The sequence below is a fragment of the Saccopteryx bilineata genome, chromosome 1 (genome assembly GCF_036850765.1).
Source record: "Saccopteryx bilineata isolate mSacBil1 chromosome 1, mSacBil1_pri_phased_curated, whole genome shotgun sequence".
Taxonomy (NCBI): domain Eukaryota; kingdom Metazoa; phylum Chordata; class Mammalia; order Chiroptera; family Emballonuridae; genus Saccopteryx; species Saccopteryx bilineata.
The window spans coordinates 81,879,504-81,901,359 of NC_089490.1; the positions used below are offsets into that span (position 1 = coordinate 81,879,504).

The window sequence follows — 21,856 nt, forward strand, 5'->3', positions numbered from 1 at the left end:
TGCCTCCTGAGGGGGGGGGTTCTGCCCCTCATGACCCAAGACCTGGCCCAGCTCTTGGCTTGCCATCCTCGCTGACCCCCCGCCCCCCGATGGCTTCTTCCCACGCGCAGAGGCAGTAACGAAACTTCAATTTGAACCATCAGGAAACTGTGAGACCAGCCCATCACCTCCACCCAGGCTTCTGTGCCGTGTCCTGGCGCCCTTGGGCCTTGGAGCCCGAGGGGCCCCTGCCCATGGAATGAAGCAGGCCCTGGGGGGTGCTGAAGTGGCAGCCCCATGACTGGTGTGACCAACAGTCCAGACCTGGAGCCCTGGGCAGCCTGGGGGCTCGGGGCCCATCCGACCCCGTGACAAGTGCCAAAGGTCACAGGCACGAGAAGGCGTGGACTCCTGGGCCAGCACAGCTGTTTCCTCAGACTGCAGATGGAGCCATAGTGAGCGCTGGCCTCCCCAGGAGAGGGCCCAGCACAGGGCTGGCCTTATGTGAGAGGAACTTCCAGGCCAGGCTTGCCAATGTTTGGGGGATGCCAGGCACAAACCAAGGACCATGGTCCAGCCGTCCATGGGGGCATCTCCCTACAGTCCAAGCCCTGGACAGCAGCCTGGACAGCCTTGTGCAGAGGTGCCCTTTGTCTTAAAGTAGATGACGTCCGTTTGTGGAACAGGTGTAGATATTTTCACATTATTTGTATGGAACTGTGAGAAGGTGAAAACCTGTATTTTGTATTTGTACTGACTGTCGATACTGGGAGATCTCTGGAACCACCTCTATTTTCTATGTAAGGAACAGTGCAGAGTTGTACTTGAACTTGGTGTCCATCGATGCAGCTGGTGTCCCAACAAATGAAAGGCAGGGGTATGTTGGGAGAGAGGTTGGAACTGAGGTTCCTCTGCTGCTTGTGCCACTGAGCAAGGTGCTTCAGGCGTGACACGTACAGCCCGAATTCACGGCACGCCTGTGTCTGAGAAGTTGGCCCTCAGCTCCCACCTGCCTCAACAGTTGTGGCTCCCAGCCGGGGCAATCTTGGCCTGGGCAGGACTCTAGGAGCCCTGCTGAGGTCAGTGCAGAATGCAGGTATCACACGATGGTGATTTTCACACTGGTCCTTCCCTGGTGTGTCCCCTCGCTGGGCCCCACTCTAAGCCCTACAGGGCCTCCTTGGCTCCCTTCCCAGGGGCCTGGTGCTGCAGGTGGGAAATTCTATTGTCCCTCTGCCTGGTCTCTGTGGCATCTTAAAGTGTCCACATGTTCCCCAATTCAGATGGAGGTCTGAGGTCTTCCAGGATGTCGCATTCCTTCCTGCCAATTTTCTAGCTCTTATAGACTCCGACTTGCTCCGGGCAGGCTGGGGTCCCACCCCTCCCAAGAGTCTGTCCAATTACTTCATTTTGCTTCAGATGGCCAATTGTGCAAAGGGACAAAGCCACAGCCATCCTTTCAGTGGTTACCAAGCTGTTTTTTCTTTGGAAACCCATACCAAGGACTGGCTGTGCCTGTCCCATTGTGGGCATTTGGCACAGCGTGGCCCAAGGGGCTGTGGAATGAGGCCCAGAATTATTCAGACACGTCCTATTTCAGTATTTTCTTTGTTCTTCAAATCAGGTGCCCAAATAAATTGTCAGCACAGCTGCTTCCAAATATGAGAAACTGTATGCTGGGATGGAAATCAAGTAAAGTACAAAGATTTCCATCCTCTGTGACGGATGAAAATGTGAGCGTCGTCACACTGACTGAGTGCGAGGGTGTGTGCGTCTGAGGCCGGTTTAGGACCACAGAACACAGCAGTGAAATGAGATCCCCGAGTCCTCGTGCCCCAATGAATTATGTATGTGCCTTAACAGGTGAGCGGCCTTTCAGAGATACAAAATGATAGTTCCTTCGGCATTTACCACCGATGGGACATTTTCTAAGTAAAGAAGAAAAAAAAACACAGGTTTTCCTATTTTTGAGTCTTCGAACGCTGTGTTCGTATGTCATGGCTTACCCTCCTGCGACTGGGTAGTGCCCTTGACATGTAGTTTTTTTAATTTGATCAGAACTGTTACCAAAAAACAGTTGTTGGTTTTATAAAGACAGGAAAGATGTAAACTTATTTTTGTGACTTCAGATTTTATGACAGACACTGGAGGCTTTTTTTTTTTAAACAAATGTATATTTATTAATGTTCAGAACACTGGAATTACAACACAAATGAAAAGAGAGTCTACAATAAATTAAGATTTTCGAATTTGTACTTCTGCTGTGCTGGCTTTTCCCCCCTTCCCCCTGCCCCTTTCCGAGGGTAGCTGTGGAAGAGACTGCAGGTGCTGGTGACAGCCCCCAAGCCTCAGGCAACAGGAACTGGGTGGGAACTGGGTTTATTCTCCTTCAGGGGGTTTCCTGAGAACTTTAGATTTATGTCTTTCACCCAATTGGGGAGATTTTTAGCCAGCATTGTATTTGAGGTTTTTTTCTCTGCACCAATCTCTTTTCCCCTGTCCTTCCGGGACCTCTGAGATTGTCCCCCTGGCCGAGTCTCTGCTCCTCCGTTCTCACTCTTTTTTCCCTGTTCTTCAGATCTGATCATTTCTAGCCATCAATCTACAAGCTCACCAACTTTTCCTCTGTCATCTCCTTTCTGTGGAGTCCGCCCAGGGAATTTTATTTCAGATATTGTCATTTTAAGTGCTCTGAGATCTCCATCTGGTTCCTTGTACAACGGTCATGTCTCTGCTGAGAGCTCCTAGTTTGTGCCTTTCTAGACCGCTCACCTCTCCTTCCTTGGAGTGTGGTTACAACAGCTGCTCTGATCATCTAAGCATCTGGTTCATCCTGGGGCTGAAATCTGTCATCAGTTCTCTGGGCCTTTTCCTGGGTCTTTGTGTGCTGATCGATTTCAGAGTGAATCCTTAACTGGCATTTTGTCCTGCTAAAATCCTCTGGCAGGTGTCTTTTTTTTCTTTTCTTTTGCTTGTTTCAGCAGGCAAGCAACCAATTGGGTTCGGACCCCAAGTTCTGTCTCAGCTTGTGTGAGCAGTGGTTCCGTTGTCAGCTTCAGGGTTCAAGGCCTCTGCTATGCTGCCTAGGGTCTAACCAGCGTAACTGCCACTCAGTCTGGGACGTGGGTGGTAGTTCATGTCATAGTTCTGTTCTCAAAGCCTTTGATAGGTTGTTTTGGGCCTGCTCCTTATGCCCCCAGGTCAAGGCTGAGCCAGCTCCTGTGTCAGTGTATACGGAAAATGAGGGGCCACAAGTCCAGCGCTCTCCTCTCTGGGATTTGCAACACATGATCTCACTCCTGGGGCCCCTCTTCTATTCTTGGTCTCTGTCCAGAAAGATGGGGCCCAGAGTCGTAGCCATTGGCACTGTCTCCCACATCTACCCAGCTGAGGGGGCAAGTTAATGAGAACAAGGGGAAATAAAAGGGATCCCTCAGGTCTTTGGCCTACAGGGTCTTTTTCCAGCCCCCGATGGTGGCTGCGCAGATCCAGAGATTGGGGCCACCCTTGAGGCAAATCTGGGAGGAAAAAAGGAAAACCACCCATGAACACTTCACTGCCCACCCCCAGGGTCCTTAAGTTTTACTTCCTCCTCGTCTGCCTGCTTATGTTCACTTCTCAGCCCCAAAGCCATGCTTTCTGGGAAAACACGGAAGTACCTGAGAGAGCCCCTCACAGAGGGGGTCAGGCCTGGGGCATCTGCTGGGCCTGTGACCTCCCATAGACATCATCACACACACCAGCCTCAGACAGGCCGCTCTGGTCACAAGAGGGCCAAGACAAAGACAAAAATCCTCCGAAATGCTGTCTGAACACAGACATGTTGCTGAGCTTAGTCCAGACCACAAAAATGACGAAACCTCCCCATCCCAGCTGCAGGAGAGCCTGCCACCTCCTTGTCACAGGTGTGGGGGAGCCTGCTGCCTCTCTGGTCCCACCTGTGGCCTTACCCCAGGATCCCCTCCCCACGGACCAGGTTTCCGAAGGTCACGTGGGCGAACAGCACTGGAATCTACAAGCCCTCAGGTGCTTGGGCTGGGCAGGGCAGATGCCAGTCCCAGCGACGATCTTGTCCCAATGGCGCCACCTGGTGGACAGCAGCTGCTGCCTGAGCACTGCCCAGTCACCTTGAAGGGTGCAGGTGGGAGATTCTCCTGCCTCCCTTGCCGGCTGCCCCCCTGGTCCGACTGTGGCCCTGCCCCAGGCTCCCCTCCCTGCAGATGAGGGTTATTAAGACACCTGGGGAGGTTTCCTGGGACTTGGACTCCGGCAGAAGAGGATGTTTCCCCTTTTCCTTCCCTTTCAATAGGTGTGGGAAGTAATGGCAGCTGGGGTGCCCGCTGGGAAAGAGTGTGGGAGGAGCACAGTCTCACCTTCAGTCCCAGCCCCTCTCCTGCCCAGTCTTCTGTAGCTCACATGGGCAAGCAGCCCTGGAGTCTGCAGCCGCCCAGGTACTTGGACCAGCCAGGGCAGATGCCAGCCTAGTGGTGACCCCTGGTGGATAGCAGCCGCTAGGCCATATGCCTTGGTGCCTTGGGGGTATGGGTGAGGCAAGCGATACCCAGCGAGGAGCAGGAAACACTGCTGGCTGAGAGGCTGCCAGGGGCACCAACCACGAATGAGGCCTGGGCAACTCCTTCTACCTCCCTGCACTGGCCGACCTGACAGGCAGGAGGCGTGGCATGGGACTGGCAGGAGGCAGAACTGTCCACAGGCCGCAAGGGCAACCTCCTCTTGGCCACCCTTGCCTGGCAGCCATCCCTCGCTGCCACTCTGAAAGCCAGCCTTGCTCAGAGCAGGGTGGGCACTATGGAGGCTCTCCAGATGGGGACCACAGCTCAGAGCTCCGTTTCCAGGGCAGTGAGTCGGGAGAAACCTGAGCCCAGGGAGGCTCCGTGCTGCCCTTTGGGCTGGTGGAACAAAGGCAACGTTTCAGCCCTGGCCTCCATGCTGGACTGAGGGTCCCCAGGGACCAGGGGCCGCAACTGGTCTGTCCAATCTGCACTGCCCAGCATACTGTGGAAAGTGGATGCCCAGCTGTGGTCTGCCTCGTAGCCAGGGCAGAGCAGGGCCTCCCTGGTCCAGCCCGGCTGGAGCAAGCAGGCCATCAGGGCTGGGGCAGCTGCCTAGGCCTGAGCCCTGTCCTCTGCCTCTCGGGCCCATTTCTTCTTGTGGAACACAGGGATGGTCTCAGAAGCCACACAGCAGGCTGCTCCGGTCCATTGCCCACCCTCGGGGAGACCCCACTGGGGGCAGCCTCGGGTACAATGAGCCTGGGGAACGGGAGGGCTGGGGGTGTCCTTAGCTGGAGGGCCTTCAGCTTCCTCTCAGAATGGCATGGAGCAGATGCTTCTCTCTGAGCACTGTCCCTGCCCCTCAATCAGCTGCAGCTTTCTGACTGCTCTGCCCTGTCACAAGCCCTAGCCAATACGGGGGCTCTTGGCAGTGGGATGGGTCAGGTCTTCTCCCTGCACGCTTTGCCCACTTCATGGGGCAGGGTCCAAGCCGAGTGTCCGGCCCCTCACTGGCCCCTACTGTGAAGTGGGCACCGCTGGGGTGAGGCGGCTTCTGTCCATCCTCTGGTGTGTAGGCTGGCACCAAGCTGACAGGCCCACTCAGTGGTCTGGTCTCAAAGCTTCCCTATACCATGCCCTATCGCCCTAACACAAGGTCACACTAAGCCAGTGGTAGGGTCATGGGGCCCGATACCACACACACCCCTTACCCCAGGTTTATGGTGGTCTTCCTGGCTGACCTGAGGCAAGTCCCACGTGAGGTCCTGGCCTCCCTGCCCCTCCCTTCTGTGCTGCACCCATAGAAGCTGCTGCCAGAACCCGTGTGGTGGACAGAACTTTTATTCAACACTGTTCCTGCAGCCCCCTCCACAGGTCCCCTCCCTGTGTTCCCAGGAGGAAACCTTCCCTGGGATGTGAAAAAGGGGCACCTGGGGCAGACCCGCTGGTCAGCAAGTCTTTCTGGCCCCTTCTAGGGGAAGCAGATCCGCCCGGCTCCCCGTGGTTCCAGCAGCAGCCAAGCCCCTGGCTGCCCTGCCCCGCTTCACCCCACCATGGCTGCTTCTGGGCGCTCAGGGAACGGGAGCCGAGCCTGGGCCGTCGCCGCCCGAGCCCTCAGTAGCCACTCTAGACTTGCTCCTGCCCTTCTGGAGTGTGTAGGCAGATGGCCCCAAGCGCAGGATCTTCCCACTGCCCAGGCATTCCTCCCCTTTGTAGAACACTGCGAACTGGAGAGGAGAGAGGCCCTTGTCACCCCGTGGGTCCTGGCATCAGGGGTGCCCTCAGGGCAGCCGGAGCCTGGACCTCAGGCTGCCGGGCTGGGGCTGGGGAGAGGGGGAAGGACAATGCCCTGCCTCTCCCTGAACTGTCCCTGCCCCCGGGCCCAGGGCTCAGGAAGGGCCAGCCATGGCTCCCCCTGACCCCCTCACCTTCACTGGCACTGTGACCTGAGCACCCACACCCCCTCTGCCCTCGGCCTGTGATCAGGTGCTCTGGTGGGAAGTGTGACATCATCCTTCCAGCAGGAAGCCCGCTGGCCACCAGCCTGCTCACCTGCACAGGTGCCACCTAGGGCAGCTAAGCTCATGCTAGAGCCTGTCTCCACACCAGGGCCGGGCCAGGCTGGGCCTGACCACACATGGCCTTCCAGATGGGCGTCTGCACCTCCCTCTGGAGCACAGTGCCGGCTGGGTGCCCACTCACCTGTCCTGGGGTGAGGGCCCGCACAGCCTTCACAGCCGTCACCCACACGGTGCCATCTTGGTTGAGGGTCAGCACGCAGGGCACTGGGTGGAAGAGAGGGCCTTGAAGGGGCACTGGCCTGGCCTGTGTAGTCTGCCCCGGGCTACCACCTGGACCCTCAGCACAGCACTAACTTCCCAGGACCCTCCCTGCATTCCGGAACAAGAAGGCTGAGGTGAAGCCCTGGCCTCCCAGACCTGTCTCCCACGAGGGAAAGGGGGTTTGAAAGTGTTATATAACCCAAGCAATGGGGGTCTCTGCTACCCCAGGTCTAACCCTTAACTGAGGCCATTCTAAATCAGGCCTCTCCTGGTGAATCCCACCCACTCGATCACCTAGCGCCATCTGGTGGCGGAACCGGAAGTGGCACTCCATCATCTTGTCCCGGACCAGAGCGGAGGGCGGCTCCTCCGCGATCCAGTGCACGCGGTTGGTCCTCAGCAGGTCCCTGTACAGAGCCGGGTGGTCCGTCTGGGGTGCCTGCAGAGTGAAATGTGAAGGTCGTGATGGCTGGAACCCACAGCAGAGCGCCCTTGCACAATCCTAACAGCAAACACGCACTGATAACTGGAAATTCACGATCCAGGAGCCTTCTCATTCCTGCTCCGCAGAGGGGAATCTAAAGCACACGCCACAATCACACTTAGCAAGTGGAGGGGCCTGTGAGGGGAACCCATGACCTTACTTGGCACTCTTCCAAGTTCAAGCCTCACTCAGCCTCACCACCACCTGCCTGGGGCCAGTGCCAGGGCCTTGGACTTGCCTCATCTCGCAGAGGCCACTGCAGGGATCCCAACCCTCGTGTCTGGGGAGACATGATGGCGGCTGAGGTGGTCTGCTTCTGAGGACCTATTCCTGACCCTCCAACACCCCAGGCTTCCTAGTATCTAGCAAGCCTCCCCCTGAGGCATGACCTAGGGCACTAAGTAGGCAGGGAGACCCACACAGGAACAAATGTCAGTGACCTTTCTGTGTTTATCCTGCGCCCTCCTGAATTTTACAATAAAACCACTTTAATTCACACGTGACAGGAATGACTGTCTAGGTTTTTACACCCACAGCTCTTCTTGGAAGGGGATGTCCCAGAACTGGCAGGCTAGGGCTGCTGGTCCCCCGGCCTGTGCCTAAGTCCCCCAGCCTCTGACAGAGCATAAGCTGACACCAGTCTTCCAGCCCCAGAGCCCAGGGAAGGATCCAGGGCTCCTGAACCTTGGCACCACTGAGGTGTGGGGTTCAAGCAGCTGTTATGGGGCACGGGCTCCCTGCCCTCCACCCACTAGACACCAGTAGCACCTATTCCCACTTCCCCCCATGTTATGACAATAAAAAATGTCCTCAGACATTGCCAAATGTCCCAGGTGTGTGTGGAAATCAAACTTGCCCCTTTGTGAAGCCCAGCTTCAAGGTGGGGGAATGGCACAGTGGCTCAGGGCCTGTCTGTAGCTGACTGCCGTCCACTGCCCCGTGCAGCGGTGACTGTTGCGATTGATATGCCTGGCTATCCTAGATGCTGAAGCTACCTCCTCTCCACAGGACCTTTGCACTAACTCATCTCTGAGTCTCGTCCTCCCGTAAACTAAGAGCAACAGCATCTATTTACACGGTGAATGTGACGAATAACAGAGTGACCAACATATGGTAAGAGCTACTAGGTACTTTAAACAAACCTTCTGGCAACTAGGCCAGTCCCAGGAGGGCACAGGAGAGGCCAGGACACTGTCCACATTGTGCTCGCAGGACGATCGCACAGCCCTGTGTGGTCTCATCACACTATGGCTTTGCCACACGGACCTTGTCACCCATCTACAGACAACCCACTCACCACAAACACGTCACCCTTGGTGCCGTCCTTCTCCACCACATACCAGGGCTCGCGCAAGCCACCTATCTTGGCTCTCTGGCCTAACGTGTACAGGAACCAACCTATGGAAACAGTTCTCAGTGAGGTGGGTACAAGTCCCATCTCAAATACCACACCCCAGTGATGGCGGGCCAAGTGGGGCACTCGGAGAGGCTAGGGTCCTCCAGCTACCTGTGTCCATCCTTCATCTGGGCCTGGGTACCTTGCACATTGCATGGCCCACAAGGAGCAACTGTGGGATCACCTGACACAGCAGGAGCAGGGGCCACTCAGAAGGTGGGCTGAGTGCCCTGCTGGAAGCCGTGAGCCCCTTCTTGCTGAGCTTCCGATGCAGCTGTAGGTTTCAGAGGAGTGTCCCCCACCCATGTACATCAGGGCTGCCCCAATTTCTGTGCACCCTCCACCACAAACATCACAAGACCAGATGGCTAGTCCCCCCACCAGGAACCAGGTGTGCCAGCAGATGACTGCGGGAACCACGGGCGCCACTCCAGCAGCCTCAGAGCCGCAATGGGCTGGAGCACCGGCAGCTCTGTCCCCAGCAAGGCTGTCACCTCCTCCTGTTTCAGAGACGCTTGGCTCTCCAGGAGCTGTGACACCTATGTCCTGCTCCCCAGGGGCAGCAGCCTGCCCAAACCAAGGCTGGGGATTGCCAAAGAACAATCCATTTGTGAGACTCCACGTCTGAGCAGCAGCCCCGGTCCTTCCAGCCAGTCAGACGCACGTAGGTCAAGGCTTATCTGGTCATCAGGCCTCAAGGACACAGCCCCACCACTCACCAACCCAGCCTCCACCCTCCCACTGGGCCATGAACCTCTGCACCTGCCTCACCCCGTCCCTGTCCTCCCACGCTAGTTCAGTGCACTCACGGTGCCCCGCCCCACGTCTGCCAGTGAGCAAGCAGCACCGCCGCACACCACACACCCCACACCTCCCCTCACACTGTGACAGAACGATGCGCCCCTCCTCCCTGCAGTCTAGCGTTCTCTACACAGCGCACACAATCCTGCTTAGAGGGACTTTACCATAACTCAGAAAGTGAAGTCTTTGAATCAGAGGACATCTTTCTTTATTAGCTGCAGTGCTGAAAAGATGGCCATGTTTTGAGAGGCAAAGCTCCCACATCACAGCTGCTGCTGTGGCCCTCGCTGTCCACACCTCCCACAGTCGGCTCTGACTCTCGGCTGACATGGATGGCGGCATGCTTCCCAGAGCTGCCACATCCTCCGGCTCCAGAAGTTTACAACGAAAGCAGCCAGAGGCTGGTCTCACCTTTGTGTGTCCCCAGAACTTTGTTGTCTTCTATGGAAATGAACTTGCCAGGCTGCGGCTGTAAATACTGGAAAACAGACTCTGCTGCGTTAGTGCCGGGCCCAGGCCCAGGCCCAGGGAGAGCATGGCTCCATCCCTTCACATCAGACAACACTCACCTGGAGGATGAACTTCTCAAAGTTCCTTTTACCAACGAAACAGATGCCCATGCTCTGAAATGAAGGAAGGCCGACCGTGAGATGAAGGGCAGGGAGGAGGGTCACCTTGAACGGGCCTCCGCCACCTCCCCCTGCCTGGAGCCTCACCCCACGGCCCAGGGCTGGCCCCTCCGCCCACACTCAGACACAGTGCAGTCCAGACAGAACGGAAGGGGCTTACAGAACACAGCCGCTCAGGCTGCCGGTCTCCAGGGCTGGGCCTCGCCAGCTAAGCAAGCACACCACTCCCCCGCCCAGCAGAGCCCGGCCCTGCGTCACTGACAGCCTAGCTGAAGGGAAAACACTAAAGCTACTCAAGCCTTCAGGCCCCTGCCCCCGAGTCTCCAGGGGCAGGGACCCCAGCAGGGAAGGGAGGCAGAACAGCCGGGCCAGCAGCTGGATCTCCCATGGGAGTCCAGGGAGAGGCCGTCCTCATGGTGACATGGTCCAGCATGAGAACACTGGGCCAGAACAAGCTCTCCTCAGCGCCTCTCAGCACACGGCTTTGTCACTCATCCTTTGGTTTGTGTCACTAGAAGTGGGTCCTAGGAGTGGCTCCCTCGGCTTCTACCAGAGTCATCCTTAGAAACTGAACAGGTAGAGAGATGGGTGGGGGACTGGACAGAGAGAACAATGACTTGCTAACAAAGGGCACAGCCGGGGAGTCCTCAGAAACAGAGATGAGTGGCAACTCTAGCTAAAGCTACCTCAGCCCGAAACGGCCAGAGCTGACTGACCACACTGGGCCGGCTGAGCCAGCCTGGCCCATCCCACCCTGAGCTCCAAGCCCTGCACGCTGGTTCTCCCTAGCCCACCAGCGCACCAGGTTTCCTGGCCTCAGGGCCTCGCACATGCTCCCCACACATTCTAGACGTCTGCCTCAGCTATCCACATGACACTAAAGCCTCCTCTTCCGCTGGGCCTTAGGCACATGTTATTTGCTCAGAGGCCTTTCTTGGTGTGTCTACTCCAAAGTCCACATTGGAGCCCACCGCTTTTCCTCTCACAGGCTTCTCTCAGGTCACGGCGTGTCGCCCACTTGGACCATGCCCTCTGCAGAGGCAGGCCCAGTCCGTGTGCGGCTCGCTGCACCCCGAGGCCAGCGGCACAGCAACCAGCTCCCAGCAGGCACTTGATAAGCACATGCTGGATGAGGGCTGAACCCAGCGGGTCTGTGTGCAGGGTAGCAGCTCCCCTCGCTGGCTCTCAGTGCCCATCTTGACAGCCCCATGCTGTCCTGGGGGCACCCTGTCCCAGCAGCTGGGCCAAGAGCACCAGGAGCTCCAAGGCCACTGGAAGAGCTGCCCGCACAGGGCACCGGGAAGGGAGCTGTACAGAGGGCCAAGCAGGGCAGGAGGGAGCATCCGCATCTGCGCTTTTCCCGAGGCCCTGTGGCACCCTGTGCCGAGGCTCTGCGGACAGAGCACGTCCCCCAGGCCTACCTCCTTTTTCTGAAGCACATGATGAAGTCTATTCTCAGCAGCTATTTTCTTTACAAAATCTTTCGTTAATCCCCCCAAAGGGAAGAGGGTTCTCCTCAGGGCCTCCTGGGAAACCTGGCTGAGAAAGAAGGTCTGGTCTTTAAAGCTGTCAGCTGCTTGGAGGAGCTTTACCGCTGCCAAGAGTAAAGAACAAAAGATGTTGCAAGAATAAAATCAATCACGCTTTGGTCTTAATAATGTCCTTACGCTGACTGAGGCAGGCAGCCCTGGACTGGAGAAACAGAGCTCACACTCAGCAGCAGACGGCTGGAAAAGAGAACCGCCACAGTTAGTGCAAGTAGAAGTCTCACTCCTGATTTAGCAACTATTAAAGAAATACAGGATGGTAGATTTTACATGATCGAGAAATTTATTCCAGTTCGTACTTTAGATGGTAATATCTTTAAAGATGAAACATCCCATGAAAAATAAAATTTTAAATAAATTCAGCCAATGTAGGAAAACTGGACAAGTTAACAACTTAGAGACCTCACTGGAGTGCTCTCTGGACAGTCACAGGTGCGCAAGGCCCCTGCTGTTCCAGGGCTCCTGCCGCGGGTGCCGGGAAAGACCGCCCCCAGCAGCACTCTACCTTTAATGCTCCCTCTTTCTTGGTCTGATGCTCCTCTACAGTTTCCCTAATCATCTCTATTTTATGATGAAGGACGTGGCTCACTTTAAGCAACAGTGCATAGGTGTGACTTACCCGGCCCCCTGACATTGGTTCAGAGAAGAGGGCCTGGCTCCCCCTCTGGGCCAGACGGGTCCTGCCTGGCAGGTGACAGAACTTCCATGGTGGCCAATGGAATAACTGAACATACCATCAGTATTGTGTCTTCTTTCACCATTTCTCATACCTACGCTAAGAGGCTCAACACATGACATGCAGGTGACATGTTCTCTGTGCAGTTAATGTTTTCCACCAGTGACCCTGTATCTGATTCTCATGTTAGCTGTGTGGGTAGAATGGTCCCCATTTTACAGACAAGGAAACTGAAGTTCAGATAACCAAGTGAGCAGCCCAGTGGTGCAGACAGAGAGCAGCAGAGCTGAGAACTGAGCCCAGTCACCTGAACATCTAGTCCGTGACGTTTTATGCATAAGAGCAAAACCAGCTGAAAATGGGAAACAGAGTTCAATCAGCCAGTCATCAGGCAGAATCATTTGCCAAATGTTTCTAAATTCAATTCAGTCAAACAGTGCATCTAAAAGCCTCAGAACACTGACAGCAAGTTATATTTTCTTGTAGTTCCGAATTATTTTAAAACAAACTGGCGCTGGCTGGTTTGCTCAGTGGAAAGAGCATTGATTGGCCCAGCATGTGGACATCCCAGGTTTGAACCCTGGTCAGGGCACACAGGAGAAGTGACCATCTGCTTCTCTCCCCTCTCTCTCCCACTTCTCTCTCTCTCTTTCTCTCCTGCAGTTAGTGGCTCGACTGGTTCAAGCATCAGCCCCAGGCAAAGAGGATGGCTCAGTTGATTGAAGCATCCGACCCAGATAGGGGTTGCCTGGTAGGTCCCGGTAGGGGTACATGCGGGAATCTCTCTGTCTCCCCTCCTCTCACTTAAATATAAAGAAAAAACTCAAAATTTATTACTTTTAAGAAGAAAAGCTGCCCTTGCCAGATGGCTTGATTTAGTAAGAGCATCATCCCAAAATGCAGAGGTTGCTGGTTTAATCCCTGGTCAGGGCACATACAGGAACAGGTCCCTTTCTCTGTATCTCTCTTTCTTCCTTCCTCTCTCGCTAAAACCAGTAAATAAAATTTTAGAAAGAAGAATGAAGAAGAAAGCTGGTGACCCTAAGCCGCGGAAAGGAAGTAGCACTCAGTGAGGCCTGCCTGTGCCAGGAGCGCTGCTCCCACACTTAGCTCCTCAGGTGTCATGGCGCCCCTGCCACCTGTGCAGGTAAGGCGATCTTCCAGGTCCCAGTCCACAACCCAAGAGTCCACGCTGGGGCCAGCTAACCCAGGGGCCGAGCTCTCTGCCACCCCCTGTGCACTGTCCCCAAGGGCCCAGGCCATGAGGCCCTACTCAGCTCTCCAGGGCACCTAAGTTACAATAGAATAAAAAGCTTTAGTGTACCTAAAACACACTGCAAAGACACTGTAGTGTTATTAAAACAACCACATAAAACTAACTCAGCCAAAGTTGCGTGCTATAGGCAGAGAGGCCCGCAGCCTAGCGAGCAGGTCCAGATGGCTCTGTGGGACAAAGCGTTTCCTAGGAGGTGACCAGGCATGTCTCCTCAGTATGGGAACAAATCCCTCAGCTCCACAGGCTCCTGACGTGGTTTCCTGGGTGGGTGGTGCCCAGGGTGTGGAAAGCAGCACCTGGAGAGGACCTGGGGCCTGGCCTCTCTCCATGCCAGGACCGCAGAGGCCCTACAGGCAAACACAGCCCTTGCAGGCCTGGGGCCCTGCGGGCAGCAGCATGCACCCTCTGATGTGAGCAAGGGAGGGAAAGAGAGGGTAGCCAAGCAACTGCCGTCACTCAGGACTCCCATGACAAAGTGCGTGCCCGTGTGACGGCTACAGCCTGCAAACTGGGGTGGTGACAGAGAGGACAGAACTCAGCAGGCTTTTCTAGCATAGCAGACAGCACAGATTATGGGGCTGGACTGATGGGCTGGATTCAGCTCTCCCACCAGAGGCACTCAGGTCAACTGACTTCCTCCAAGCCTCAGTTTCCTCATCTGTGAAGTGGGACGATGGCCCACTCCTGACGTTGCTCAGAGGAGGAAGAGAAGCATGTGTATGTAAAGCCCCAGGGCAGGAAGTGGGCGCTGCAGGGCAGGTTGGCCACATGGCGACGTGCTAACCCCTCCATGACCCTACAACACCAGAAGTTCCTCGCAGAAACATGGCTCTGAGCCCATCTGTCTTTCACTTAAACATGATGCAAGTTCTCCTCGGCCCACAAAGTTCAACAGATTGAGAGGCTCAGAGAAGATGGAGACTTTCTCAGGTCACACTGCAAGTCAGAGATGAGTCAGAATAGAATCTCGGGGAGAAAAAAGTGCAGCAAAACAAGCCAGAAGCCCCCCAGCCCATGGTTTGGCATTTATGTCTGCTAGGAAAGTGAAACTGCCCCTTTAACACTGATGAACTGATCAGCAGACACAGTTCCAGGCCCAGCCATCGGGCTGTGCTGAGAGGGCCAGGCCACACTAACATGCACCTGGTCTCAAACCCGTGAGAACTTGATGGTAAGCAGCAGGGCCTGTAGCACCCCAAGTACTATTGTCAAATATTTCCTCAAGTATTAGGGGAGCCTACAAATCACCTACACACAGTGTCTAGAGCTAAGCTGTAAATTACAATTCAGTGTCCCACCAACTTTGCTTGGCCCCAACCAGGATTTCTGATGCCCAGTCCCAGGCCCCTGGTAACCAATGCTTCAGAGAAAACCAAAACAAACAGCTGGGCTGGAACACACAGAGGTCTGGCGGGTATGCTCACACAATGACCCACTGTCATCCTTCAAAATAGTTCGCTCGGTCACAAATAATTAAGCTCTGACTTGGGCACTTTCACTTACGATTTCTGACTTCAAATCGATTTCTGAAAAGCCCTTCTGGCCTCTTAATGTGCTTCTGCTGAAAGACTTCCTCATCCTCCAGGGATGTCCGTGCATAGTGACCTGTGGCAACTGCATCTGCTCCTGTGTGGTTTTAAAAACACAAGGATTGGATTTTCGACTTGCATTCGTTGGCCTCTGCCAGCACCAGCCAAGGGAGCTCACAGAAGCCCAGACGCCACAGGCTGCCCTGGAAGGTCCGCCGCGCTCAAAGCCTGGGACCCGAAGGAAGAATGCACTCTTTCGCATACCAGAACTGCGAGCCTGCTTTTGCCCGCCCCTGTACAATTATTATCACAGTGAACGATCACCCAGCATGTTCAATTTCTTCTTTCCACGTTACACAAAACGTACAAGGACCTCCCAGACACACATAACCTCCTTGCTGTGTGAAAATGTCAGACAGTTCTGTAAGAGGCTTTTCTCTCGCAAGATGCAGTGAAACAGACTCAGCACTGACCCAACCCAAGTAGCTCTGTGTAGAACAAGACACAGAAGAGTTAGCCGCTGCAGATGAACTACCTGAAAAGGGACATTTAGGAACACACTACTGCATCCCGATTGACTTCTCACAGAGAAAGCAAAGTCCCATGACTCTTTCCTTAAAGAACAACCACATGCACGGTGGACGGTACTGGGCCCCGTGAGGAGCTGAGACTTCAGGTCCAGCTCTCGTGTGTGTCCAGTCCGTGCTGCCCTGTTCTCGCCAAGTCCAAACTCGGAAATGTTCACTGCAGAGAGTCCTTCCAAAGCTTCCCCGGCAGACGGCCACCCCGGGGCTCTCTGCCCAGGAGCCGGAGCCCCAAGCACTCCCTCCAGCACAGCTGCCGGAACCTCCCGGGTGGAGCCTCTCTCCTTACTCGGCAGACCTGCCCTCTGCTGCCACATGCCTGAGCAGCGCTATGATGACCCAGAGTAGTCCCACAGTTCATCAGGTGGCACATTTCCAGACATAATCAAATCAAACTCAAATCACACCCCCTGTACCTGTCAATCCTTTTCCTGAATAAACAGGAACGACTGTGGCCCACTAGATGTGGCCAAGCCAGGGCAGACCTCAGCAGACCCTTACTCAGACCTTCTGTGACCACAGGGCAGCTCAGGCTGAGCGGGCTCCAACGACAGACTGGGAGCAGACTTGGGCACGTGGTCAGCTCCGGGCAGCTAATAGCCCAGATCTCCCCCTAGCCTTGCACTAGGAACATCACCAGTCGGTGATGAGCCTAGGCAGCGCTTATCTGTACTCTGTGTCATGTCTTTGAAGCTGGTCCAACACTCAAATTTGTTAGAGTTTCCACTCCCTGCTTTGTGGGCATTTTCTCACTAACTCTGTGAACCAACTTTTGTCGTCTTCTCTGCTGCTGATCACCTCCACATCAGATCTGTAAGCCCACTTTGTTCCGTCTCAGTCACCAAAGTGCTAACAGGATGGAGGTGCCGACAGTCCTGTGACACCACTCGGTCACTGCCACGTGCAGGCACGGCAGGCTGAGCTGCAATAGGACAGAACAAACTGAATGGCCAGCACCCGCAACTTGGGGAGTTCTCCATGGTGACCCCAACAGCGGGAGACAGTAGGGCCTGGAGCTCACTCAGGCACAGCAAAGGCACCGAGAAGAGTCACACAGCAAGTCAGCATTGGGAAGGACCACCATGAAGAACAGCGGTCCCCACAGACAGGCAGGAACAAGAAAGTAGACACTCAGGGACGCAATCGGCAGGCAAGCTGTCCATGGGCAGCAGGGCTCTAAGAACAGGTCACTAAGACATGGATTCAAACCAGAGCAACAGAATAGAGACCCAAGACCTGGAATCAGGTACTGACCCAGGCCTGTTCTCAGGAAAAAACAGAAATCCACCTTAGGAAGCAGAGCAGGGGTCTCAGTAGGACCAGCAGAAAGGATGCCTGTCAAGGCACTGCCCGCCGAGTTTCTCCAGCCCTGGACTAGGGCCCCTGACATGTCTGCTAGCTATAGCCATGTCTGGAACACAGCGGCTCTGAGCAAGGCTGAATCTGCAGGCAGGGCTGGGGGCCCCCTGTGAACCCTGGCCAGTGACCCAACACACCTTCCCTCAGGACTCTGTGAGATGGAGCCTCCTGAAACGGACCGTGCCCGTCCTCTTGTGCTGGTGCAGCCCACAGTGAAGAGGCCTCCTCCCCCCCTCCACCATGATCCACCATATGTGCATCACCAGAAAGTTCTTATTTGGGGAAATACCAGATTACCGTTCTCACTGCTTTCTTTCCTTCTGAAAGATGAAGTTGTTCACAAGATTTTGGCTGCTGACCAACTCTGAAAATCTTATGCCTTTTTAAAAACCAAATGAAGATAATCCGACTTACCAAGATTATCCACAGCGTAATGAAGAAAACAGCTGAATTTGATGTGCTTGTTGCAGATGATGTCGGGGTTGGGAGTCCTTCCTTTCTCATACTCGCTTAGAAAATCACTGGAATGAAAAAAACACGTTCACTCCTGACTGTGCACATCCTCAGCAGCACGTCAGGTGAGCCAATTCAAGCCATGTCCAGTATCTTTACCAACACTGGTTTAAAGCCTGCTGTACTTGTCCACCTGCACCTATGCTAACTAGCACACCTGGATGGCAAGAAGGCATTCCTACCTGTTGACATGGTTTAGCAGGCTCACAGGAGTGTGGGAGCATGAGTGCTCAGTCACCTGCTTCCCTGACTCTTCTCCTACAGGGGTCCTGGTGAGTCAGAGCAGAGTTTCCGTGTGGGCCGGCCACCAGCCAGGCCACAGTCCCAGCCTGGGAACCCAGATCCCTTTTCAAATGTGAACACACATACTCCACCTGGTGCTCGCAATGCATGAGGCACCCTGACTAGGTGGGTTTGTGCCTCACAGGCTGGCTGGACATGGGAGCAGGCAGACTGAGCAAGATTATTCCTGAGGGTATGCACTTCAGGAGGGTTTGGATGACTGCTTCAGCAGTTTAAAATTAGGTGTATTTCTGGTATATAGGATCTTTTTTTTTCTTCATTTCCTAGTGAGAGGAAGGGAAATAGAGAGACAGACTCCCACCCTGACTGGGATCCACCAGCAGTCCCCAGCTGGGCCCGATGCTCTGCCTATCTGGGGCCATGCTTGCAACTTAGCTATTTTTAGCACCTGAGGCAGAGGCTCCACAGAACCATCCTCAGTGCCTGGGGCTGATGCACTCGAACCAACTGAGCCATGGCTGTGGAAGGGAAAAAAGAAAGAGAGAGAGAGAGGAGGAGGTGGAGGGGTGGAGAAGCAGAGGGTCTCTTCTCCTGTGTGCCCTGATCGGGACTTGAACCCAGGACATCCACACACTAGGTTGATGCTCTTCTACTGAGCCAACTGGCCAGGGCTATACATCTTTTTGTTCGTAAATGTAGCACAGTGCCTATAGAATAAGCACTTAATTATTAGGATATTAGATTTTTAAAGGGTGTGTGTGTGTGTGTGTGTGTGTGTGTTTTCTTGTTTTCAAATGGCTCAGGAGAGTGGATGACTAACCCTTGCTCTCAGAACCCACTTATCACTGGCCTGCATGGGCATGGACACTCAGCTGGAGGTACCTTCCAGGGGAGACTGCAGCTTTAGCTCCCCATACTGATTTAGCAGCAGGAGAAATTAAAGAGACTTCTGACAGGTGGTAATAACAGGAACAAGAGATAGGGGTGCTGTGGGACACAGGCCTATCCTCCAACAGAGCCCCCAAGGGCAGCTGAGGTCTTTGGCATCGCTGTCCAAGAGCACTGGCTGCCCACCAGGCTGGCTGACTATGGCGCACCGGGGAGCCTCTGCATCGGGGCCCTACGCTCACCTGAACACGTCATTCCAGTACTCCTTTACATAGGACACCTGGTGGAAGGGGATGTCCAAGACTTGGCAAACTCTATAGGCATCTTCACAGTCTCTATCAGCAGTGCAAACTCCATGTTCATCCAGCGAATCCCAGTTCTTCATAAACACCCCTGTCACTTGGTAACCTGGGAAAGGGAGGAAGGACAGCTGAAGGGGAGTACAGGAAGTATGTCTTAGGTTAAGGGCCGCAGTTTCTGAGTTCCCATGCCTGGGCTCTGCTGTGCCTGGGCCCTGCCATACCTGGCAGTCCCCGCTTGGCCTTCAAAGCTGATTCACACCCCAGTGCATGCAACCCCAGGTGTCCCCTGGAGGATGTAGATGCTCCCTCCCCTCCTTTCCTGCAGCACTTTAGGCCAAATCATCTGCCTGTGTCTCCAAGATTCTGCCCTACCTTCATGGCCCCACCCCATGTGGGCACAGAGCCTGGCACGTAGCAAGGGTGAGCAAACGTGCTAATGAGTGATGAGCAGAAATCCCACATGATTTTTCGAAGCAAATAAAAACCACTTCTTAGTTATCAGAAGAGTGAACACATTTCAAAACTTATTTCCAATTACCATCTAACTGATTTAGATTCTAAAGTCCTCAGATATCAAGACAATGAAAATTTTGGCTGTTTTATGATAGGGCTGCACTACCTATATATTTTATGATCTACTTCCTCCCCCCCCTTTTTTGTGACAAACTACCCAACCAACGTTGGAAAGTCTAATGTTAGCCTCGCAACATCTTAGTGAACCCCACGGGCACCTACCTATATAGGAAATCAGTTTCTTTCGAGTAGGCTCAAGAAGACAGAGCATCTAATGTAACAGGTTTAACACAGTAGAAACAGCTATTCGATGACAAAGTTTTGCCAAAACTGAAAGGCCACCTTTGCAAGACCATCTCATCCCAGCAGGTAATCAAGCTCTCCTCCCTCTGCTTCCCAAGCATCTGACTCCATCTGGGGTTCTAGCAGTGCTCGTGTGCTCCCTACAAAGGATAGGGGCTGTGTCTTACACAACCCCATGTCCCCAGCTCCTAGCAGTGCCCAGCACAAAACATGAGTTTCAATTGCTTATAGAATGAATTAACAACCCCACATACAATTTAAAGTCCACTCTTCAGTAGCCTCATCTGCACGATCATCTTTCTCATGGAGACATGATACACTTCCATGGGCACAGGTCAGGCGCTCTAGGATGGGACCTTAGGGCCTTGCCTATCCTTAACTTTACAGGGGCACATGATGGGACAAGCCCCTCCCACAAGACTGGGAAAGTCCTCAATGCCAAGGTGAGAGGGATACGCTTTTCCTTTGCTGCTGCCATCAGCTTCCCCAAGGAAGGCTGGATATGAATGAAGTTGTACCATTTGGGTCCTGGGATGGGAAGAACTTATCTTCCTGAAGAGTAAAATAATGTATCTGGTCTCCCAGTGGCCATCTTCCACATCTCCCAAAGCATGTCATATCCCTTATCAGGAAACCCCAAGGGCTCTGTATTGTCTACTGGACATAATCTAAAACCCCTAATAGAACACCCTCCATAAACAGGGCTCAGCCTGCTCCTCTACCCCATCATCTTCCACTCTACTTTGCCCCCCCCCCCCTCCACACACACAACCTGCTCATGCCGGTGCCTGTGTTCAGCTGTGGCCAGAGCACTTTCCTCAGCTCTGGCCTGCAATTCTTGGCTCAGTGAAGCCCAAACATTACCATCTCTGTGGTGCTTTCATTCCCTTTCTGCATTTCTAAATGCTGAGTTTGCCTATAATTTCACTTAGCACTTTAAAGTCATTATAGGTCTCATAACTGCTATGGTTGTTTCATGAGAATGTTCTCTGAGTGCCTACTACGGGCTGGACACCGGGGTAGACCCTTCATGTGCATCATGTCACTCCATCCTTGCAGGAACCCTGTGCAGCCGGCCTTGTCTCATTTCACGGATGACCTGCCCGAGGTCGGGAACCCTGTATTCGCCTTGCCTTCCAAGAGCCTAGCACCCAGGGCAGCTGATGGCGCAGGCTCCGCCCCGGTGACCACCTCCCCGCGGTGAGCAGCTCCCGCACGGAGAATGCGGACGCAAGGGACCCTTAGCTCTGCCCCCTGACGCTGGTGCTTGCTGTTCTGAAGGCTGTCATCCGCCGGGCGGCGAACACAAACGACATTTAATAATAAACAATCGGCCCGTCGGTGGGTGCTCCATCGCACACCGTCCAAAGGACAAGAAGCCTGCACCGGGCGGCCACTCTGCCCGCGGAGGTAGGCTCCTCGCTCGGCTGCGTGAGGTATTCCGGGGTCCAAGGGGACACGCACGCGCGCGCGCGCGACCCCAAGGTCAGAGAGTCACCGCCCGCGGCGTGGGTCCCAGGGTGGCGGCCTAACTTGCTGTGGGTAGTGGGGGCCGCGGCGGCCACGCTCCCGACCCCAGGCGGACGGGGATTCCTGAGGCGGCGTCGCCTCACCTCTGCGTCTTAGCAACAGCGCGGCCACCGCACTGTCCACACCGCCGGACAGGGCGCACACGACGTGCCGCGCCGCCAGCATCCGCGCGACACCAACTTTGCTAAATGCTGCTGCCGCTTCCGCGCCCTGCCGGAAGTCCCGCCCTCGCCGCGGCGCGCCGGGGACCGGGCGCGGGCGGAAACATGTGGTTGGCATGTCGCGTTCCGCCAGTCGGTACGTCCTTCGGCCAAGCCCACTTCCCGCTTTTGGGCACTGCTGACAGTACTGACTTGGGGGGTTAGGTCCTGTGAGTGAGCCACACGGGGACGGGCCCGACTGCATTCTCAGCACCCACAGGGCTATGTGGCTCAGGCGAGCTCTTCCTTCCTAAACAGATAACTGAAAAGGGGGGGACCTGAGGTCGTCCCCGAGGGAAGGCAGAGGA

At 54.8% G+C, this 21,856-nt stretch overlaps 2 protein-coding genes across 10 annotated transcripts in view; one reads left to right on the forward strand and one right to left on the reverse strand.

Moving 5' to 3' along the window:
* Window positions 1-861, forward strand: part of CELSR1 (cadherin EGF LAG seven-pass G-type receptor 1) — a 138,318-nt gene extending 137,457 nt beyond the window's left edge. For 3 of the 4 annotated variants that reach the window (XM_066255128.1, XM_066255115.1, XM_066255123.1), the window contains exon 35: window positions 111-861. In XM_066255128.1, coding sequence (XP_066111225.1) covers window positions 111-135 — 25 coding nt within the window. In that variant the 3' untranslated portion in view covers window positions 136-861. The remainder of the gene's footprint in view (window positions 1-110) is intronic. The other variant, XM_066255134.1, reaches the window with a different exon arrangement.
* TRMU (tRNA mitochondrial 2-thiouridylase) lies at window positions 845-21,558 on the reverse strand. Of its 6 annotated transcripts, none has more exons than XM_066255163.1 (11): window positions 21,432-21,558; window positions 18,943-19,108; window positions 17,471-17,577; window positions 15,088-15,210; window positions 11,507-11,679; window positions 10,026-10,079; window positions 9,868-9,934; window positions 8,557-8,657; window positions 7,070-7,214; window positions 6,696-6,778; window positions 845-3,497 (listed from the first exon to the last, which is right to left on the reverse strand). In XM_066255163.1, the coding sequence occupies exons 1-11, from the start codon at window positions 21,511-21,513 to the stop codon at window positions 3,426-3,428; spliced, it is 1,173 nt and encodes a 390-aa protein (XP_066111260.1). In that variant the 5' UTR covers window positions 21,514-21,558; the 3' UTR covers window positions 845-3,425. The 6 variants fall into 6 exon arrangements, with proteins under 6 accessions (XP_066111260.1, XP_066111246.1, XP_066111268.1 ...); XM_066255149.1 differs by lacking the exon at window positions 845-3,497 and adding an exon at window positions 5,819-6,220; XM_066255171.1 differs by lacking the exons at window positions 845-3,497; window positions 21,432-21,558 and adding exons at window positions 5,819-6,220; window positions 21,205-21,408.
* Between the last annotated feature and the right edge of the window lie 298 nt (window positions 21,559-21,856).

What these genes read in the sequence shown, in the direction of transcription:
- TRMU (XM_066255149.1), bottom strand. Translation starts at nt 21,513, where the DNA reads ATGCTGGCGGCGCGGCACGTCGTGTGCGCCCTGTCCGGCGGTGTGGAC. An exon ending in TCGATTTGAAGTCAGAAATC is followed by an intron (nt 11,680 to 15,087) that starts GTAAGTGAAAGT and finishes TACTCTTGGCAG; the next exon opens with CGGTAAAGCTCCTCCAAGCA. An exon ending in ATGTGCTTCAGAAAAAGGAG is followed by an intron (nt 10,080 to 11,506) that starts GTAGGCCTGGGG and finishes CCTTCATTTCAG; the next exon opens with AGCATGGGCATCTGTTTCGT.